This window comes from Stenella coeruleoalba (assembly GCF_951394435.1).
Source record: "Stenella coeruleoalba genome assembly, chromosome: 5".
Taxonomy (NCBI): Eukaryota; Metazoa; Chordata; class Mammalia; order Artiodactyla; family Delphinidae; genus Stenella; species Stenella coeruleoalba.
In genome coordinates this window covers 143,849,587-143,867,459 of record NC_137150.1, presented here as the reverse complement: position 1 = coordinate 143,867,459, position 17,873 = coordinate 143,849,587, and the positions used below count along the sequence as shown (strand labels likewise).

General features: G+C 59.2%; 1 protein-coding gene across 1 annotated transcript in view; it reads right to left on the bottom strand.

The window, feature by feature from the left end:
- Positions 1 to 1,885: 1,885 nt before the first annotated feature.
- Positions 1,886 to 17,873, bottom strand: part of PCBP3 (poly(rC) binding protein 3) — a 212,807-nt gene continuing 196,819 nt past the window's right edge. The window contains exons 11-15 of the mRNA XM_079923040.1: positions 16,710 to 16,751; positions 7,277 to 7,352; positions 3,929 to 3,981; positions 3,297 to 3,466; positions 1,886 to 2,505 (exon numbers count right to left, since the gene is read on the bottom strand). Coding sequence (XP_079779166.1) covers positions 2,469 to 2,505; positions 3,297 to 3,466; positions 3,929 to 3,981; positions 7,277 to 7,352; positions 16,710 to 16,751 — 378 coding nt within the window. The 3' untranslated portion in view covers positions 1,886 to 2,468. The remainder of the gene's footprint in view (positions 2,506 to 3,296; positions 3,467 to 3,928; positions 3,982 to 7,276; positions 7,353 to 16,709; positions 16,752 to 17,873) is intronic.

The following is a 17,873-nucleotide window of genomic DNA, read 5'->3' as shown; positions in this document are numbered from 1 at the left end:
GACGGGCAAAAGGTTTGAATAAATACCTCAGCAGAGAAGGACAGAGGGCAAATGAGCACATGAAAAGATGCTCAACATCATGTTATAAGGGAAATGATAATCAAAACCACAGTGAGTTGCCACTGCATACCCACTTGAACGGCTAATATGAAAAAGACTGAGCACACCACATGCCGCTGCGGATGTGGAGCGACTGGAACTCCGCTGCAATGTGGAGAGAACATAAAATGCATAGCCACTGTAGAAACCAGGTTAGCAGATTCTTAAAAGTTAAAGATACACCCGTCATGTGCCCCAGTCACTTCCCTCCTAGGTATTCACCTCCAACAGAGACTCGCACATGCAGCTCACAGCAGGTGTATCTGTGGACACGGAAGGGTGGGCAGCTCCGTAGGGGCCCCGCTCCTCCGGGTGCCGCGCATCAGCCAGGGCTGGTGATGTGCCTGGCACACGACCATCTCCTCTGGGCCCTACGCTGGGCCCCACGCCGGGTGGCACGAGTGACTCTGGGGGCATCCCTCTTCCTGACTCTGGGGGCATCCCGCGTGGCGCCCTCGGGGCTCCTCCAGTGGCACCTGGCCTGCTGTTTCCCGGCCTCTCCCGCCCGGACCGTGGGGCTGGCATATCTTCACTGACACGTCCAGAACCGAGCGCCTGTCTCCCCAGCCCTCGTCTGCAGCCTCCCCGTTCAGAGGGCAAACCGCCTTTCCAGGGCTCAGAGTGACAGCCTTCGTTCACGTGGCCTGGACCCTCTTTCTTCCACAGCACACTTCGGTTCCCAAGGGAATCCTGCTCATTCTTCCTTCGGATGCCTCCAGAACCAGTGCACCTGGCTGAGCCACACACTCTGTGAGCCCCGCAGCCTCCAGGGCTCCCCTGGCCCCCGCCCCCGCTGCAGCTGCTCCGCCCCGGCCGCCCCTCCGCCTGCTCTTCTCCTGTGGACGCGTGCGCCGCGGGCCGCACCTCCGGGGCCCCACGCTAACGCTGCACTTCCCACGTCTTCCTCACGCCTGGCTCTGCCCACGGCCACTCTGGCTCTCTGAGGCACTTCCTCACCCTGCCTACCGGCCACCCGCCGCCCCAAAGCTGACCGAGGGGCCCAGAGGGAGGCCCGTGTCCACCTCGGCCCCGCCACCTCCCAGGCCCTGAGCGAGGCCGGCACGTGGCCGGTGGGTGCGTGAGTGAACCGCAGCCCCGAGCCCTGGGCTTGTGGTGTGGCGGGCGCCGCTATGCTGCGCACCCAACCTCGACCAGGGGACTCCCGGGAGGGCGGAGGAGTGTGCATGGGCGGCCCGAGCACCGGAGGCCTGGCCGGAGCCCGGGGAGTGGGGCAGACAAGGAGGGGCTCCTGCCAAGGGGCGGGCACCAGGGCAGGCCCCTCAGGCCACGCGGACTCCCAGCGATGCAGGGAGGGCAGTGCCCCCGCGGGGCTGGCCCTGCCTCACCTCCCGGCCGCCCACCTGCTCGGGGCCGTGAGCCCACCTCTGACGCGAGCAGGCAGAGCTGTCTGCCCCGGGCCTGGGCCCTCCAGGGCCTCAGCGCCGAGAGGGGCGCAGCGGGCTCCTCAGGTGAGCACAGGCGAGCTGAGCCGGGAGGAGGGTGTGTGCGGGCTCCCGCTGGGAAGCGCAGGGGCCACCGTGCGCAGGGCGCGGCGGGGCAGCAGGCTTACTTCCTGACACTGGGCTGGGGTTTGCCCCCCACGCAGTTTTGCAAAAGTAAAACCAGAAGACTCGTGGAAGCCAGACAATGACTTGTTTAAAGGTGGGAGAGCGATTTCGGTGAGAAGGACCTGCTCCTTGGGCGGCAGGCGGCCGCACGAGCGTGGGGGGGGGGGGGGGCGTCTGAGCGCGGGGGGCACAGAGAGGGGCCAGAACCGAGGGGCAGCGCACACGTTTATTGAGCCGGGACGCGGTGCGGAGACGCCTCCGGCCGGTCCCCACTCCCAGCCCCGAAGACGCCCGGGGCCCAGCATCCCCGCTTCGCTCCGCACCCCGGGTCAGGACCCCGAGCCTTCCTTTCTCCTGCCCTCGGACAAAGGGAGACGTGCACCCTGCCCGGCGCTGACCCGTGTGGCCACGGGAGCCGAGGCCGAGGGACCGGGGAGGGGCAGCTCCCTGCGGCCACAGCTCCTGGGGCTTGGAGGGGACGGCTGCTGGAAGCGCTGTCCAAATGTCAAACCAAGTCTTAAAACAACAGTTACACGGACACTAAGGAACAACGTTTCTACAACGTCACAGATGGGAGTGGCCCCAAAGCATTTAAAATAATGAACACGGCATGCCAACGCGTGAGGAGACGGGCGTAAGTGAAGTTGGAGCAGCGTCGGGGCGGAGCCGGGGGCTCACAGACACAGATGGAGCGCTGTGGGTGCATCTCTAGGGCACAGACACCTTCTGTAGTAAAGAAACCTCTATATCTGCGAGGGGGTGGGCGGTCTGCACAGGCGAGTGGTGGGGACGTCGGCGGGGTTAGAGCGCGCCCATCCCGGTGACCTCGGACGTCAGCCTGGAAGAGACAAGGGCACAGGGCACAGGTCACCATGTCCTCACAGACGCAGGAGCCCTTAGAGGCGTGCGCCTCCCTCCTCATTGCCACGGACGGTCCTGGTTCACAGCGCAGTGGCCACTAGCTGAGGACCGGGGACCAGAGCCACGGGGCCTTCCTTCCCCGCCACAGGGACCCATGTACCTGTCACCACATGGGGCGTGACGACAGCCACCAGGACAGGCCCAGGCTGCCACAACTGTTTCTACAGCCACTGCCGGGAGGGGCGTGGGAGTGACCCTGCCAGGGAGAGGGACGCAGGGCCCTTGTGCCGCGGCTCTGGAGGCTTCCTGGGTGTGGTCGCCCTCAGCAGGGAGGCCGAGGGAGGTGTCCGCTATGCCCAGGAGCTCCGCCCTGGCTCTCCGGCCACAGGACCTCCCTGTGCCCCAGCGTGTGACCTCAGACCCTTGCACGGTTCCCTGGCAGCCGCCCACCACGTGTCTGGGTCGGGGGGTCTTTAAAACCACAGATGTGTGAGAGCAGAGAAACCCCGTGACCTGTTCCCTGAAACTACAGAGCCTTTCATGACCTTCGATGACCCCAGACCCAGGCCTCTGCCGAGCAGAGACCGTGGGGTGGGCACGGGGCAGGTGCTGGCCAGGCCACCCCCAGCTTGTCCCCGTGGGCAGAAGGCCGGAGGTCCCAGGAAAGGCCAGTGAAGCAGCCCCCCTGCAGCTCCAAACCCCAGGGACCTCCCCGGGAGGCCCCGGGAGGCAGCCCCGTGCAGGCCCGTGCAGGCTGGCCGGCCTCACCTGGCGTTGATGAGGTACTGGGCAAGGCTGATGTTGGCCGGGGTCCCCGTGATGGTGATCTGGCGCTCTGACGACCCCTCCGTGGCATTGGCGATTTTGATCTGCGCTCCAGACATCTGTCGAATTTCATTGATTTTGGTCCCCTGGCGTCCAATTATGCAGCCTATTAGCTGGAAGAAAGGACGGAGGAGCTTCTTAGAGGAGAATCCACCATGCCGCCCTCAGGCAGCTACCCCTCTAGGACACGTGCCCCACACCCACCCTGTTGTCTTGGTTTGGGGATCGGAGTCAACATTCTTAGGATAAACCAGGGATCCAGAGGGTGGCTGGGAGATAACTGAGTGTGTGAGGCGAGTGTGTGAGGCCCTCCGAGGGCCCATGGAGCACTTCTGGGCCACCTACTCTCAGGGCTGACCCTGAGCCAGGCAGGGCCTTCAAATGGGGGCAGCCGGGGTCCCCAGGCAGCTCCGGGATCTGAATTCCGAGTCACCCCTGAAGCGCCACCAGCTGCTTCCTTGGCTGGTATCTTGGGGGTGATATCACCCACCCCCATGGGCATTAAGCTGCTTAACCAGGGCAGGGAGGGGAGGGGCACACACGGGCTCAGGATGGGCGGGGCCCGGCATACTCACATCATTGGGAATGGTGAGCTCGTGAGTGCTGGCGGGGGGGCTGGCGTCCAGACCTGGGCACAGTGAGGGGAGACGGTTAGGCGGGCAGAAGGCTGCTCGTGCTGCACCCGGCGCTTGGCCCCGCTGGGCCGATAGGCAGGCAGGGCCGGGGGCTGCCCAGGGGAGGGTCTGCACAGCCGGGGGCTGCGGCCTGTGAGCGCTCTGTCCCAGGCTGCCACCGCCCTCCTGACCCCAGCGTCTCTCAAACAAGGAAGAGGAACACAGCAGGATGCAGGTTCACTTTTTCGTTCTGGGCACGACATGATGTCACTTGTCTGCTGTGTTGTGTAGTCAGTCTCTCGAGACGCCCTTCACAGACACCCTGGTGGCTCTGCCTGGCGCCCCGAGAACGGGCCGCACTGGTCACGCCAGTCCTGGGTGCCCACCCTCCCGCCCCCAGACCCGACAGCAGGCCTCCTCCGCTGCCCCTGTTCCCTCCCACGCTCTGCGGACCCCGCCCCCGGGCAGCGCTTCCGGTGGGGGCAAGGAGGCCCGAGAGCCGGGCAGGGGAGGCCGTGCCTTTCCACAGGGCGTCCTGGGCCGAGACCCAGGCCCAGCTCATCACACGCCCAGCTTCTGTCTTTACAAATGTCAGCTAAGCACCCACCAAGTCAGAGCCAGCCTCTCAGGGTTCAAGGACAAGATCCACACTCACTTTGGAAACAGTGATCACAAAACGCAGGTGGGATGTGAGGGGCCCAGAGGGGACGCAGGGTCTGCCCTCGCGGGTGAACACTGGGGCAGACACACTCCTGTGTACGAGGCGCTTCCATCCCGTCAGGAGGCGTCTCAAACTCAAAGCCCACAGCCGAGACCCTGCTCTTCCTGCCCCAGACCCGTGTCCCAGTGTCGTGGGTTCCGCAGCTCAGCCCAGACCCGGAGCCCCCAGCTCCACCCACCTTCCCCGTGGCACATTATAGCAGACCCGGCTCACGCACCTTCGGAATATTCCGGAACCAGAGCCCTCTTCCCACCCCACGCTCCTCCCTCCCTGGCCCCTGCCCCTCAGGCTAATCCCCACAAGGCCCCGAGGGGTCCCAACAAAGGCGACTGCCCGGCCCCCGGCCCCACAGGCATCCTCCTCCATGGCACGTGTGTCCCCGGAACCGGATGTGCCGTGGCCATCGGTGTCGAGGACACAGGGACCCGGTGAGACCGGGCCTGTTCTGGGGCCCGCGGAGCACGGGGCTCAGCTATGCTGAACAAACTAACTCACCCCAGACCATCCATCATTTTTCTGTTTCACAGCTAAACCTGGAGTTTCTGTTCTTTATCTCTTTTCATAAAGGTATTTTCAATACAGTTACTTAGTTGTTCAACTATCTATAAACATTCAATCCTTAGTGACATTTAAAATGTCACTTAAGAGATCTCCTTGGTCCCAAGTCCCGTGCGGTGCCTCCTGGTTTGGGTGACACAGCTGGGGGGTCACACGTGTTCACCTATAGCTTATGATGTTTGATCAGGGGGCTTCTTTTAAAAGGGGCCGAAGTCACGCCCACTGGTGAGCTTCCCATGAGTCACGAATGCTGCTTCCCCCACACAAAGGCCAGCTGCCTGGGAAGCGGTGTGGCGTGGCCTTCAGGGTGAGGACGCGACCACCGCCCGGCCTCCCTGACCCGCGGCCGTGGCGGGAGCGTGCGCGTGCGCGTGCAAGTGTGGTGTGTGAGCGCTCTGGGTCCCACGGGGCCTTGGAGAGGGAGGTCGTCACGGGGGCATGTGAACACGGGTCCCACGTCCCCGAGGCTGTGCTGGGAGGGCCGTGTCGGGGTGGGGTGGGGGCTGTGTGTCCCAGGTAAGCCCGGTGCTTGGAGTCCCCAGGTCGTCTCCTGGAGACGATGGCTGGGCAATTATCTGCAGTCACGTTATAAACTGTACAGACACCCAAACATGTGTTATCACCAGACACATAACTTTGTAAAGGTTGGTATCCAGTTCCAAAATCAGAAACATTCGATAAATGCTCTTCTCTAGTTTTCACTCATTCAATTCTGCATTAACTTAAAGGCTGCGCCGAGAAGCCCACAGCGAGCGCATGAAGCATCAGAGCTGGGGTCCCAGCTGGAGAGACGCCTCCTGAGCCCCGTGGTCTCAGCTGGGCCCACGTGGTCCTGAGGGATGGGTGAGGGGCGGAGGCACCCTGAGGCCCGGAACACACCAGTGGGGGTGACAGCTACGACCGCTGCACACAGGCCTCTCCCGCATTTCCCCTTTAGCCGGCACTCGCTCTTCTGCTCTGATCCAGGCTTTCACGAGGCCCGTGTGGGTGGGGATGGGAGCGTGGGGGCCGCCTCCCTCCCAGGGAACCTGGCAGGTCCGGGCCACATGCCTCCAGGGGCTTTGCTCCCCAATGGCCTGTGAGCGGGCCGCGCCCACTGCTCCAAGCCTGGGTGACAGGACCTGCGGATCCACGCCCTGCCCTGTCCGGGGGGTGTTTTAGTGCAAATCCAGGCCACAGTGATCTCATCTCCCATGAAACACACTTCTGGAAGGCACACAGCGTGGTCAGCCCTTCACTCCAGACCCCCACACGCTGTGCCACTGGGAGAATAAATGACACACAGGTGGGGCCTCTGGATGACAGGGCAGCTGTGCCCCGAGCCCAGTCAGAGCCGACCCACCACGCTCCCAGCAGGAACGGGGCGGAAGCTGGGAGCCGCGTGTGCAGACCCGGGGCCAGCCACTTGGGCCCCGGCCCTGGGTGGCGCCGGCGTCCCTTCCCCGAGGCGCTTGGCCAGCAGCCCCCTCGCCCCCTCCTCCCGCCAGGTCCCCTCCTGGCCTGCTTGCTCTCCCTTTAGCGTGGTTTTCTTTTACCTGACGACTGGCCCATCAGATTTTGAGCTTCTTCGGAGGAGTGTAAAGGCAGCTTTTCTCCTGGAGAGCAAAGAAGAAACAGATTTAATGTTTTGCCCTCAAGGAGAGAAGCAAGGTCACTTCAACTAGGGAAGCTCAAAGTCTGACTGGTGCGCCACTCTGAGCTACGGGGACGCCATCCCAGGCGAGCCGCCCTGCGGGTGCACCACCTCCTGCAGGAGGGCCTCCCCGACGGCTGGTGGGCAGCAGAGAGCAGGGTGGACCCTCGAGGGGGGGGTGTCTCCTTCGGGAAGGCCAGCTGTAGGGTGACTGACCCGTCATGGAGACGCACAGAGATACCCCCGCCCACCCGCGGCAGCGTGCAGAGCGCCGCGTCCCTGGCCCTCACTCCAGAGCTGTACTTGTTCCGTTCACTGCCCTGAACACAGACCGCTCGGAAAGAGAAAGGCCCCAGGTGAGAAGAGAGGAGGTCAGAAAGGGCGGCTGGGTACGTACCGGGGAAAGCGGGGTTGGTCTGTCCGAGGGGAGGAAAGGGGGTTTGCTGCATGGCCAGCTGGTGGAGCTTGGTCAACTGCTGGGGTAGGAGGGACACGAGAGCTAAGAAGGTTATTGTCATCGAGTACAAGTCACACCAAATTAAAAACGCGTAACGGAAGTCTGCACAGATAGATAGAAAGGGGGCCATGCGACACATGGCAGACGCAGCAGCACGCAAGGACTTGGCCTGGGATAACCAAAGGGCCGTGTCGGTTGGCAGGCACACCGAGTCCTTCCCTCCCTCGGCCCCCGGCCAGGCGGGCCCCCGGGCTCCACGGGGAGGGTCTAGAGCCACGGAGCAGGACCCGCTGGGCCCCAGGTGCCTCAACGTCACGCTGTCACTCGCGGGACCCGCTCACATCGGTGGGTCGGCCCTGGGCCTGGCCCACCCCACGGCCGGCATCCTCCCCCGCAGGCCCTCACTCTACCCATGGGGCGACTTGGAGGGGCCACCTGTGGGGCCCACCGCCCGCCCCCTGCGGCCTCCAGGATTACAGGAAGCAGTGCTGGAAGGCTCCACCGAAGGAGCTGCAGGGCCGCCAAGAGGGTGCAGGGCTCCTGTGGGGGGTCCCACGCCTATGCCCCTTCCCCCCACCCCCCGTGCCCCATCCCTTGTCACCTGCCCCTTGGCCCCCATCCCCCAGCCACTAGACATTGGTGGGGGCTTTGAAATGCAGTTTCTTTAGTTATTTTATCTGAGCTTCACTTCTTAAGTAAACACTACAAATAACAGAAGATAGGGGCTGTCTGAATGCTGGGACCCCCGGCCTTGGAGACTTCCGGGCGTGTCCTCAGCCCTGGCTCACCCACTGGCCTGGCCCACATCTCCAGCAGAGCGGAGAGAGGGCCAGGACATTCCAGGACGTGCACTCAACTCCCAACCTTCACAAAGGAAGCCCGGCCCGAATGCTTCCAGAGCCCGGAGGCCGGCATGGGGCCTCCACAGAGCCCCTGCGGCTGGCAGGTGTGGGCACCCAGGGAGCATGGAGGGCGCCCCCAGGTGAGACGAGGGTCTGACCAGTCACCACGTGGGTCCCATCCTGCAGAACGTGTCGGGGGTGGGGGCAGGTACGAGCGCTGGGATCTCCACGTCCATGGCCTTCACGGGCGAGCCCTCGGGCGACAGAGGAGTGGGTATGCTGCTGGCCTCCCAGGGGCCAGGCGCGCTCTCCTAACAAATGCCGAACACCCCTTCCCAGTACGTGGGGGACCACGGCTGCCCCACGGGGGCTCCTCCCGAGAGCCTGCCGCCCCGTCACGTGTCCGGCAGGTGCGGCCGTGGGGACAGGGCTGGTGGCGCGCTGGCCGGCCAGTCCGGCCTCCTCCTGCCTCCACAGGTCGGGGCCCAGGGGCCGAGCCGCGCCCAGCCTGTGGCCTCCGGGCACATTCTCCCGGTAGAACCTCCGCTGTGCTGCTGCTGGGGTGTGGGTGGGCTGTGTCTGCAGGCAAACTCCGGTGTCTCCTGGCCGCTCCCGTGGCATCGGCCAGTGTGGGCTGCCTCTTCCCCCCCTCCCTCCCCGGAAACGGCAAGCCCTCCCCCACCCCGGGCCTCTCCCCACTCTGGGGGTGGGCCTGCTCGGAGAGAACCGGCCTCATCCCAGATGCAGGTGTCATGCCTGGCAGCTCTGGGGCGGGGACGTGGTGGCCTGAGGTCAGATTCAGCCCTGAGAGGCCCCAGTGAGGGGGCGTCGGGGGCCGACAGCACACCTGCTGCCCGGCAGGTCTGCCCTGTGACTGACACCACTGAGCTAAGCGTGGCCTGAGCAGACATGCACAGAAGCCCCCTGAGAAGAGCACACCCGGGAAACACCGCTATGGGGACACCAACCCAGGTCTTGGGGACAAGAGGTGTGACGGGACCCGTACCTGCCATGCCACGGGTGAGGTGACCCCGCAGGGAAGGCGCTGAAGGGTGGGAGACCCCGCTGCGCGGCTCGGGCACCCTAGCAACGGCTCCTCTTTCCAGGGGCCCATAAGAAATGTGGCAAGGACCCATGGGCGTTGGGGCATGAGGGTGTGTGTGGGGGGCACCGACTGGGTCCTGCAACCCCGCCTCCCCTGAGCACATCGTCGCCCCCAATCACGGGGACACCGGGCGGCGTCTGCGCCCCGAGCCCACCTACACGGAGCGCTGGAACCGGGTCTAAGGTCTCCTCACAAGGAGGTAACACAAGTTCCTAGGATGGAGGAGGAAACCCCGTCTCTGGAGACAACAAACATCCAGTTGGCTGTCCAGAGCCCAGCCCAGGGCAGGCAGGCCACCTGCTCTGACCGTCACTGGGATTTCGTGCAGACACCGCACTGGTGCAAGAAGAGCCGCCTGGCGCGGGACTGGCGTCCTGGGGGTTCCAGCCCTTCACCCAGGGCCGGGGGTCAGCGGGGAGCCCAAGGGGCGGCCCTGCGGCACCTGAAGGGCTTAAGGGGCCTTGGCCAGGCTGCTCTCTGCTCCTGGTCTGCGATGTTACCCCCGTCACATGCTTATGTGTCCGACGGCCGGGCTGGCATGGTCCCCATGAGGGCAGGGCCCTCTCCTATGTGTCCCCGAGTCTCCAAGAGTGCACTGCTGTGCGTTGGTCGAGATGGCAGGGGAGAGCGGGGCTCTGGGGGCGGGAGAACTGGTCGGAGTCGCCTCCAACACTGATCAGCTTTGGAGAGATGGGCACATCTGGTCTCCGTGGGCCTCGTGCCCCTGTCTGCGAGGCCCGGTGCCACGTGAGGGATGGGCAGGCTGAAGTGCTGCCCACGTGAGTTGGGGGTGAATGAACATCGCAAACCCGCGGGGCGTCCCCACCTGGCCACCCACAGCCCCTGCACCCGCGGGCGCTCCTCTGGCCTCTCCATCACCTCCTCTCAGTTAAATGGGTGACCCGCCGGCCACGCATGTTATAGGCACGGCCAGATAACCCGCGAGGTGGGCTCCGCTGCACCTGCAGAGTCTGGCACGCAGGAGTGCAGGGATTCAGGCCCTGACCTGTCCCACTGCAGTGGATTTGCTGCTCTGTATGAAACAGTGGCCACACCAGCAAATAGATCCCCCCTCAGGCACCCACGAATATAAAGTGACATCTCGGGAAGGACTGACCGGGCAGTGGTGCCTGGAGGAGCACCCGTCCCTCGAGCGGGTGGGCGGATGGGTGTCAGCTGGCATCTCTCTGTCTGTTAAGGCTCTGGCCTTAACTTTGCCTCCATTTCTACATTTGTAAAGGAGGGTGCAGCACTAAGTGCTAAGGGGACTTCCCACTTTTCGAGATATTTCTGCCGTAAAACAAAACAAAACGAGAATCAGACTTTCTAATCTGGCCAGTGCCTACAAACCACTGCGAGGGAAGATAGGAGGGGAGGGTGGAGGGCGGAGCCAGCGGGCAGGCGTCAGTCACAGACATTTCTCCATAACTGCCTTTTCCACCGAACTCTGTGTCAGAACATAAAACATAGACAAACACTCGACAAGTCAGAAGGATTCATAAGCGCACGGCTCCACGAGTCATCAGCAGACGGACATGCCACGCGCCAGCGCTCGCCTCTAGGGACGGGCCGCCTCGTGGTTTAGTCTGCGAGTCCCGTTTCCCCTTCTGTGAAATGCCTGTGTCTTTCGCCCATTTTTCTCTTGGGTTGTTTTTCGCTGATTCACTATTTCAGATACTAATCCTATTCCAGTTATATGTGCTGAAAAGATCTTTCCCCACTCTCCTATGGAGCCTTGAGAGAAACAGAATTTAAAGATTTTAATGTAGTTGAATTCATCACTATTTTCTTTATGGTTTGTGCTTCTGCTTTAGGAAATCCTTCCCTGATCTGTGAACTGAAAGATACTGTTTTCTTCTAAAAGTGCTAAATTTTTCTCTCTCGTGTTGAAGTTCTTGGTACACAAGGAGTGGGTTTTTGTTTACGTTGTAAGGACTATCCTATCAGATGTCGTCTGCGTGACTAGCTTGGTGATTCTTGGCTTTTCCTCTTTCACGGAAAATTCCAAACAGCCTGCGGGGATTTTGTGTGCGATTGTACTGCATCTGTACGTCAACCTGGAAAGATCTTTGGGGTCGTTTCCAGGAGGATCGTGTGTCTCTCCATTCCCTGTGGTCTTCTGGTCTTCTTTAACTTTCAATAACGACAAGATTTTTTTTTTTTTAAATTCACCTTTTAATTATTGATTTCAATTTAATTGCTCTATGGGGAGAGAGTCATCCATCTGATTCCGATTTTTGAAAGATGCTGAGTCTTCTTTACGGTCTAGGGTGTGATCAAGCTGTGCAAACGTTCTCATGAATTCAGTGGCTGTGCTGGGGGGGTGTTCGGTGCACGTCGGTTAACTCAGGCTCACGTTGCACTGTCAGAATCTCTGTACTTGTCTACTTGGCCTTCATTGAAAGAGGTCTGTTAAGGTTCCACTGCAACATCTGTTAAATTCTCTTAATGGTTTGTTAATTTTTTCCTTTATATATGTTTGAAGCTATGTTTTAGGTGCAAACTTAAATGTTTTATCTTCTAGTGAAGCATTTATCAATAAGTAATGACTAAGTAATTTCCTGTAAAGTTTTTTTTCTCCCACTAATAATAATAATGGTGTATTGTTTCGTTGGGTTAGTATTTTCCTAGAATAGATTTTCTGTTCTTTTAATTTTTCTAGGTCCTTATTCTTTAGGTGTGTCTCTTGAAAAAAAAAACCGATATATTTTTTTGTTTCTGTTTCCTTGTCTTTTTGTTTAGCTTTTCTTAAAAAACCCTCTGACAGCCTTTGTTTTTTAACTGGAAAGTTTCTCCCGCTCTGATTACAGTTACCCACAGATGTAGATGAATTTCTGTCATCATCTTATTTTAATTGTCCTGATCTTCAAGGGTTTCTTTTCTTTTTTCATTCCCTTCCTTTTGTGCTGATTAATCTTTTCCTGCCACCCGCTTTCCCCTCCGTACCTTTTTGGAAGTTATGAAAGTGAACGTGTTTCTGATAGTCACCACTTTGAAATTTTAACACGTACATTTAGTCTTTTTTTTTTTTTTTTTTTTTTTTGCGGTACGCGGGCCTCTCACTGTTGTGGCCTCTCCCGCTGCGGAGCACAGGCTCCGGACGTGCAGGCTCAGCAGCCATGGCTCACGGGCCCAGCCACTCTGCGGCATGTGGGATCTTCCCGGACCGGGGCACGAACCCGTGTCCCCTGCATCGGCAGGCGGACTCTCAACCACTGCGCCACCAGGGAAGCCCCATTTAGTCTTAATTCAATATCTTTGCCTTCCTCCTGAACGATACAATGACCTACAGGATGTTTTAATCCCCTCAGCCACATCCTAATCTTATGTATGCTGTCGGTGCCCATTTAGCTCTGTTATGTTAATCCCAGCAATTAGATAGCATTGATTTTGATTTTAAAAAGTTTGTCTTCATTGACCCAAATGTTTAAATTTTAATGTAGTCAAAAATATCAATGTTTTCTTTATGATTTGTGCTTATGTTAAGGAAAGAAATGGTAATTTTTTTTGCTCACCATTCTTTCTTGCATTTATAGCCTTCCTTCTGGGATCATTCTCCTTTTACTGACCGGTGTCCCTTAGAAGGTCACAGTTGTTTGTCTGAAAACGTCTGTAACTTGGGAGATCCTCTGGAGGTTGCATTTTAGGTTGACAGTTGTTTTCTTTTCTTTTGCCACCACAATTGCTCCTTTATAATACTCCTTCTCTCTCTCCTCTCGGAAGATTCACTTCTGGTCTTTGGTGTCACGCGGCTTTACTTGGACGGCATCTAAAATGGATTTTGTTTGATCGAGTTGGGGATTTCTTGGGATTCCTGAATGTGAGGTTTTTTTGTTCATTGATTCTGAGAAATTCTCTGTGCTCATCTCTTAGAAGCTTTCCTCCCTCCATCCTATCCACTAACCCTGGGACTTCAACTGGATCTGTGTTCTCCCTTCTCAGTCCTCCTTATCGGTGTTTCTCAGACTTTCTGTGCAAACAAGTTACCCAGGGTCTTGTGAAAATGCAGATTCTGATTCTGGGAGGGGCGGGCTGAGGGCCGTGCCACTGAAGAGCTCAGCTCCGAGGAGAGGGTGTGCAACCCCGGGGAGGGGGCGGGGGCAAGAGTTAACCTGCCCCTGTTTCCTGCTCTGCGGGAGGTGAGGCCGGGGCGCCTCCCCGCCACTCCGAGCTGCGAAAGGAGAGGATTGAAGATCGTCGGATCTTGGAAGAACAAAGAGCCAGAGGTGCGGGCGTCGGCGGGGTGGCCGTGAAGATGCTAGGAGCAGCCTCAATGGCGCCTCCCTGCGGGCTCCCGGAGGGGGACACCAAGGAGGTGGGCGGGGAAGGCACTCCATCCCCGGCTGTGTCCACTGTGAGCAGAGCCCCAGGGACCACCGTCTGCACGGGGTCTAGCTGTGCGCTCCCACTGGTTTCTTCTACTTACTATGACTCACTCGTTCCCAGTTTCCCCACTGCTAACTCTCTAAGTGACGAGCTTCCTGGCTAACACGGCGCCCATCTACCCCCAGATACTCAACACCCTCTGCTGGGACCCAGCGTCGCGGGGACCGACAGCTCCGCTGCTCCTAGCCCCCAGCTCTGGCGAGGGCCCCTCGAAAGTCCATGTCCAGGCTCCAAGGGAGGCCGCCAGCCCAGCTGGCTTCTGGTCTCGATTCTGCTCGCTTCCAGCACTCCTTTAATGAGGGGATGCTAAGTAAGGGAGTGACTTGGAAACTTTAAAGAGTAGAAATAAGATTCACACGTGAGGGCGTGCCTGACGTTGACTGATTTCTCCCAGAAGAAACCAATTTCTTCCTGGTGTCATCAGTACAGGGACAGAAAGAGCGGAGGTGGGAGAGAGCGGTGGTGGCCATGCTGTCTGTCCAGGCTTCGCATCTGCTCCTGCGTCCTGAGTTGTGGCCACCATGGTCCTTCCTCGTGTCTGAAACTACACCCGACCCCTCGGGCAGGACCCGTGGGCGGCCGTCCTGGAGCATTCTGGCCACAAGCCGTGACCAAGGCCTGCAGCTGCGACAGGCCCAGTCATGCAACAGTCCTTGGCTTCTCCGAATGCCCAAGAGCTATAAGCTTCCAGAAGGATTCCGGTAAAACAAGGGCCGAGGCAGGCGAGAACCTGGAGGGAGACTGGTGAGGGTGGGGCCCTGATTCCTACGTGGGTTAAACCAGAAAGCAGGAAAAACTGCGCACACTTTAGCTCTAGATGAAGAAATGCTCAGCTCTAAGAAATGTATTTTCTCAAAGTCTGTGCCTGACTTAGGAAGGAATTAGCGGCTGAGATGACAGTGGGGTGTGTGTCAGCCACTGGGGTTGAAATATTCAAATGGTGTATTCAGTTACCTTATAAAATAAATTAGTACTTCCTGTAATTATTATATTTGCATTCTAAGAAATGAAGCTTTTAAAAAATTCCTACTGAATATTAAGCTCAGATAAAAGTGCCTTCCTGGCCGTGGTCACTCGTCACCACTTTATTTTGTTTTGAACGATTCTTAGTGATGGTCCAAGCCTTCAACTTTGCATTCCTGCAAGGAAAGCATTTATCAAAGTCCTGCTCTTCTGTCCTAACAGTTGCTCCGTCACACGTGCGGCCTGGGGAATGCAGGGTCCTTCACAAAAGCCCTTTCACCATAAAAAACCAAGTGTTTCAAATCTCTGTCAAACTCAATGAGGCAACCATGTAATAGCTAGCTATAAATTAGTTTAAAATCCGAAAAAAAATTGAAACTACCCATTTTTCAGAGATACTGAGACAACCACATGGAAAGAGCAAAACAACCAATTGATTTGAAAACCAACCAACCAAACCAGTCAAAGTCCCCCGGCCTCGCTCGGTGCGTGTGCCCTGGCCTAGGGAATCCAGACCAGGAATTCAGGCCTGCAGCGCAGAGGCCTCGGGCAGCAGGGAAGCAGGTCTGCCATGGGCTGCGGGCCGGAGCCTCACCTCACTGCTCTGGGTGAACCGCCCCTCGTGGCCCAGCCCACCAAGTGTGCCGAGTCCCGAGTCTGCTTTTGCACAGATGCTTTTCCAAAGGCGCAAGGCCACCAGCCACGGGGAGCGAAGGCTGTGCCGCCCTGGAAACCGGCTTCTCCTCCGATCTCCGTCACGCCACGCGGGCGCTCTACTGGGGTCCACGGAACCCACACGCCACGGTGCCCGTCCCGACCCCACCAGTGCTACGCTTTGCTCACTCCACGTGGGTGACGGGCTCCCTCCCCGGGTTCCAGCACCTGCCGTGCCCTGGGTCACAGCCAACTGTCATGTGGGATGGGGAGGGCAGGCGTCCCCCATGTGGCTCAGGACGGCCCCCAGCCCCGTCTCCACCAGCTTCCTCTGACTTTTGATTCATGTGTGTTGCGTAATGAGGATTTTTTTTAAAAAGGAAAAGCCGTTGGTTTTTCTTTTCTATTCAATAGAAATGTCCTGCAATGATAGTGAATTGAATCTCACATGTACGCAGTGTCGGTGAATTCTCATAACTCTCCCTGCCCTGACTTTACGTCTTAAGGCGGCCGGCTCTTCACCTGCCGGTTCAAAAGTGCGAGCGTCTGCACAAGATGGGCGGGCATCGCTGTCACCTGCGGTCCCTCTGCCTGGACAGAGCCCGCCCCCCACTGGCCCTCCGAGAGCAGCGCACGTGGACCCGCCTTCCCAGGACAGAGGACACTTCTTGGGTCGGACCTCAGCTTGCCGTGCCTGCGGCCGTGGCACACAAACCCACCCACCTCTTCCGTCTCTTCCCTGCACCCCGCTGCCCGGGCCAGCAGCGCAGGCCTCGCGGCCCAGCCTATCTACAGCCCTGTGGCCTGCGGCTCCCCTGCAGTGTGCTCGGGGCGTCCAGTCCTCCAGCAGCAACACTGCGCTCAGACTGGAACCCAGTCCGGAGCGGCCCTGGGCGTGGAGCGCGTCCTAACGCTAGAACAGAGCCTCGTCTGCCGCACGGGCTCCCAACAGCCTGGATCCCGTGCATGCACGGACCCTGCTCCGACTGGGGCCTGAAAGGGAGCATGTAGCTTCAGCAGTTGTTCAAAGCCCATCCAAGGTATCCTGGCAGCCCTGCTCATGACACATCACCTGCCTGCTCAGGTGCCCATGGGGCCCAAGCTGTCCCTGCCCGCCAGGGCAGGCGCCGGGGACAGAGCAGGCCCGTGGCCCCCGCCCGAGGCCCCACGTGCGCAGGAATAGCCGGGACTGCAGCCACAATCAAGACAATTGGACGTCAGGCCAAGTCCTCCACAGGAGCAGAATCAGTGCTAAGAGACTAAAGGTTACTCAGGGCCATATGGATAGGACACAGGTCAGGAACACTGAGAACAGTATTAATATTATGGTGTAATATTAATATTAGTAGCGATGGACAGCGGCATGCAGGTAGGAGGGAAGTGGAGACGAGAAGAGAGGTGAAGGGACAGAGTAAAAACTCACATCTGGGTGGGGGATGGCGTACTGTCCCTGGATCGTGTAGGCCTGGAGAGAGAGAGACACCGTCAGCTCGAGAAGCGGCAGCCATGTGTCCCCCACCGCGGCCTCCCCTGCGGGACGAGGGCCCTCCTCGGGAAGGGCTTTCCTGCAAGCAGGCCCCGGGCCCTCTGGTTAAGGCCTTCCCCCTTCACGTAGGAGAGGCGACGCTCCCACGGCCCGGGGTGCAGAGATTGGGGGCAGGGTCCTGGCATCGAGCCTCCCCCCGGGTCCCTCGGTGGCTGGAGCTACAACCAGACACATGGTCGGGCGGGGGGGGGGGAGGGGAAGGGCCAGGCAGCCGGCTTCCGACTCTCACTCCCTTGCCCCTCAGCTGGCAGTATCTAAGAACGAGCTGGTGACCCTCGCTATGAGTCACTGATTATTGACCCTTTGAGAATTTAAGCGGCTATCAGAGTAAACACTTTCAGGACATATTTACTCCAAGAAACCCAAACAACAAAAGAGAAAACTTTAAAAGTTGACTCAAAACCAATTTTGGGAAGGCCAGATTAAGTAAGAAACGCACCCAAATGAGCCACAGGTTGGCCGATCGCCCTCCAGCCTCGGAGGACGGGCGGCCGTTGTGACTCGGGGGCAGCACGCTCTTGGCACAGCTCCCAGAGGGGGCTTGTTTTGCCTTCACCGTGTCACTTGCCTTCAAGACAGTGACTCGGAGTAGCCGCAGCGTGTGTGTGGGCCCCGAAGCCTCTCCCACCGCCCGCCCCGCCTGCCTCAACAGTCCCTCAGCCAAGATGCTTCCAGAAACTCACAGCCAAAAAACAAACAAACCACACAGAGTCGAGGGAGAGTAAAGACAAAGACTTGCCACTGGGACTCGGTGACGTGGAACGTGCGGCACCAGCCACGCTAGGCCTGCAGGTGGGGCAGGTGCAGAGCCCCCGTCTGGGGGAGGCGCGCGCACCTCGTGGGGAAGGAAAGGAACCTGACCAGAAACAGCACGCATCGGGGAGGCTGTGCGTGCTCGGGGCCGTGGGACGCCACCAGGCACTGCGCCAACGTGTCCCCGGGCGTGACAGGCCCTGGGACAGTGCCGCCACGTGCTCCCCGACTGGCCGTTCTTTATCCCAGACACTTTCAGTTTCTGACTTATCTATCTTTTCATCACTC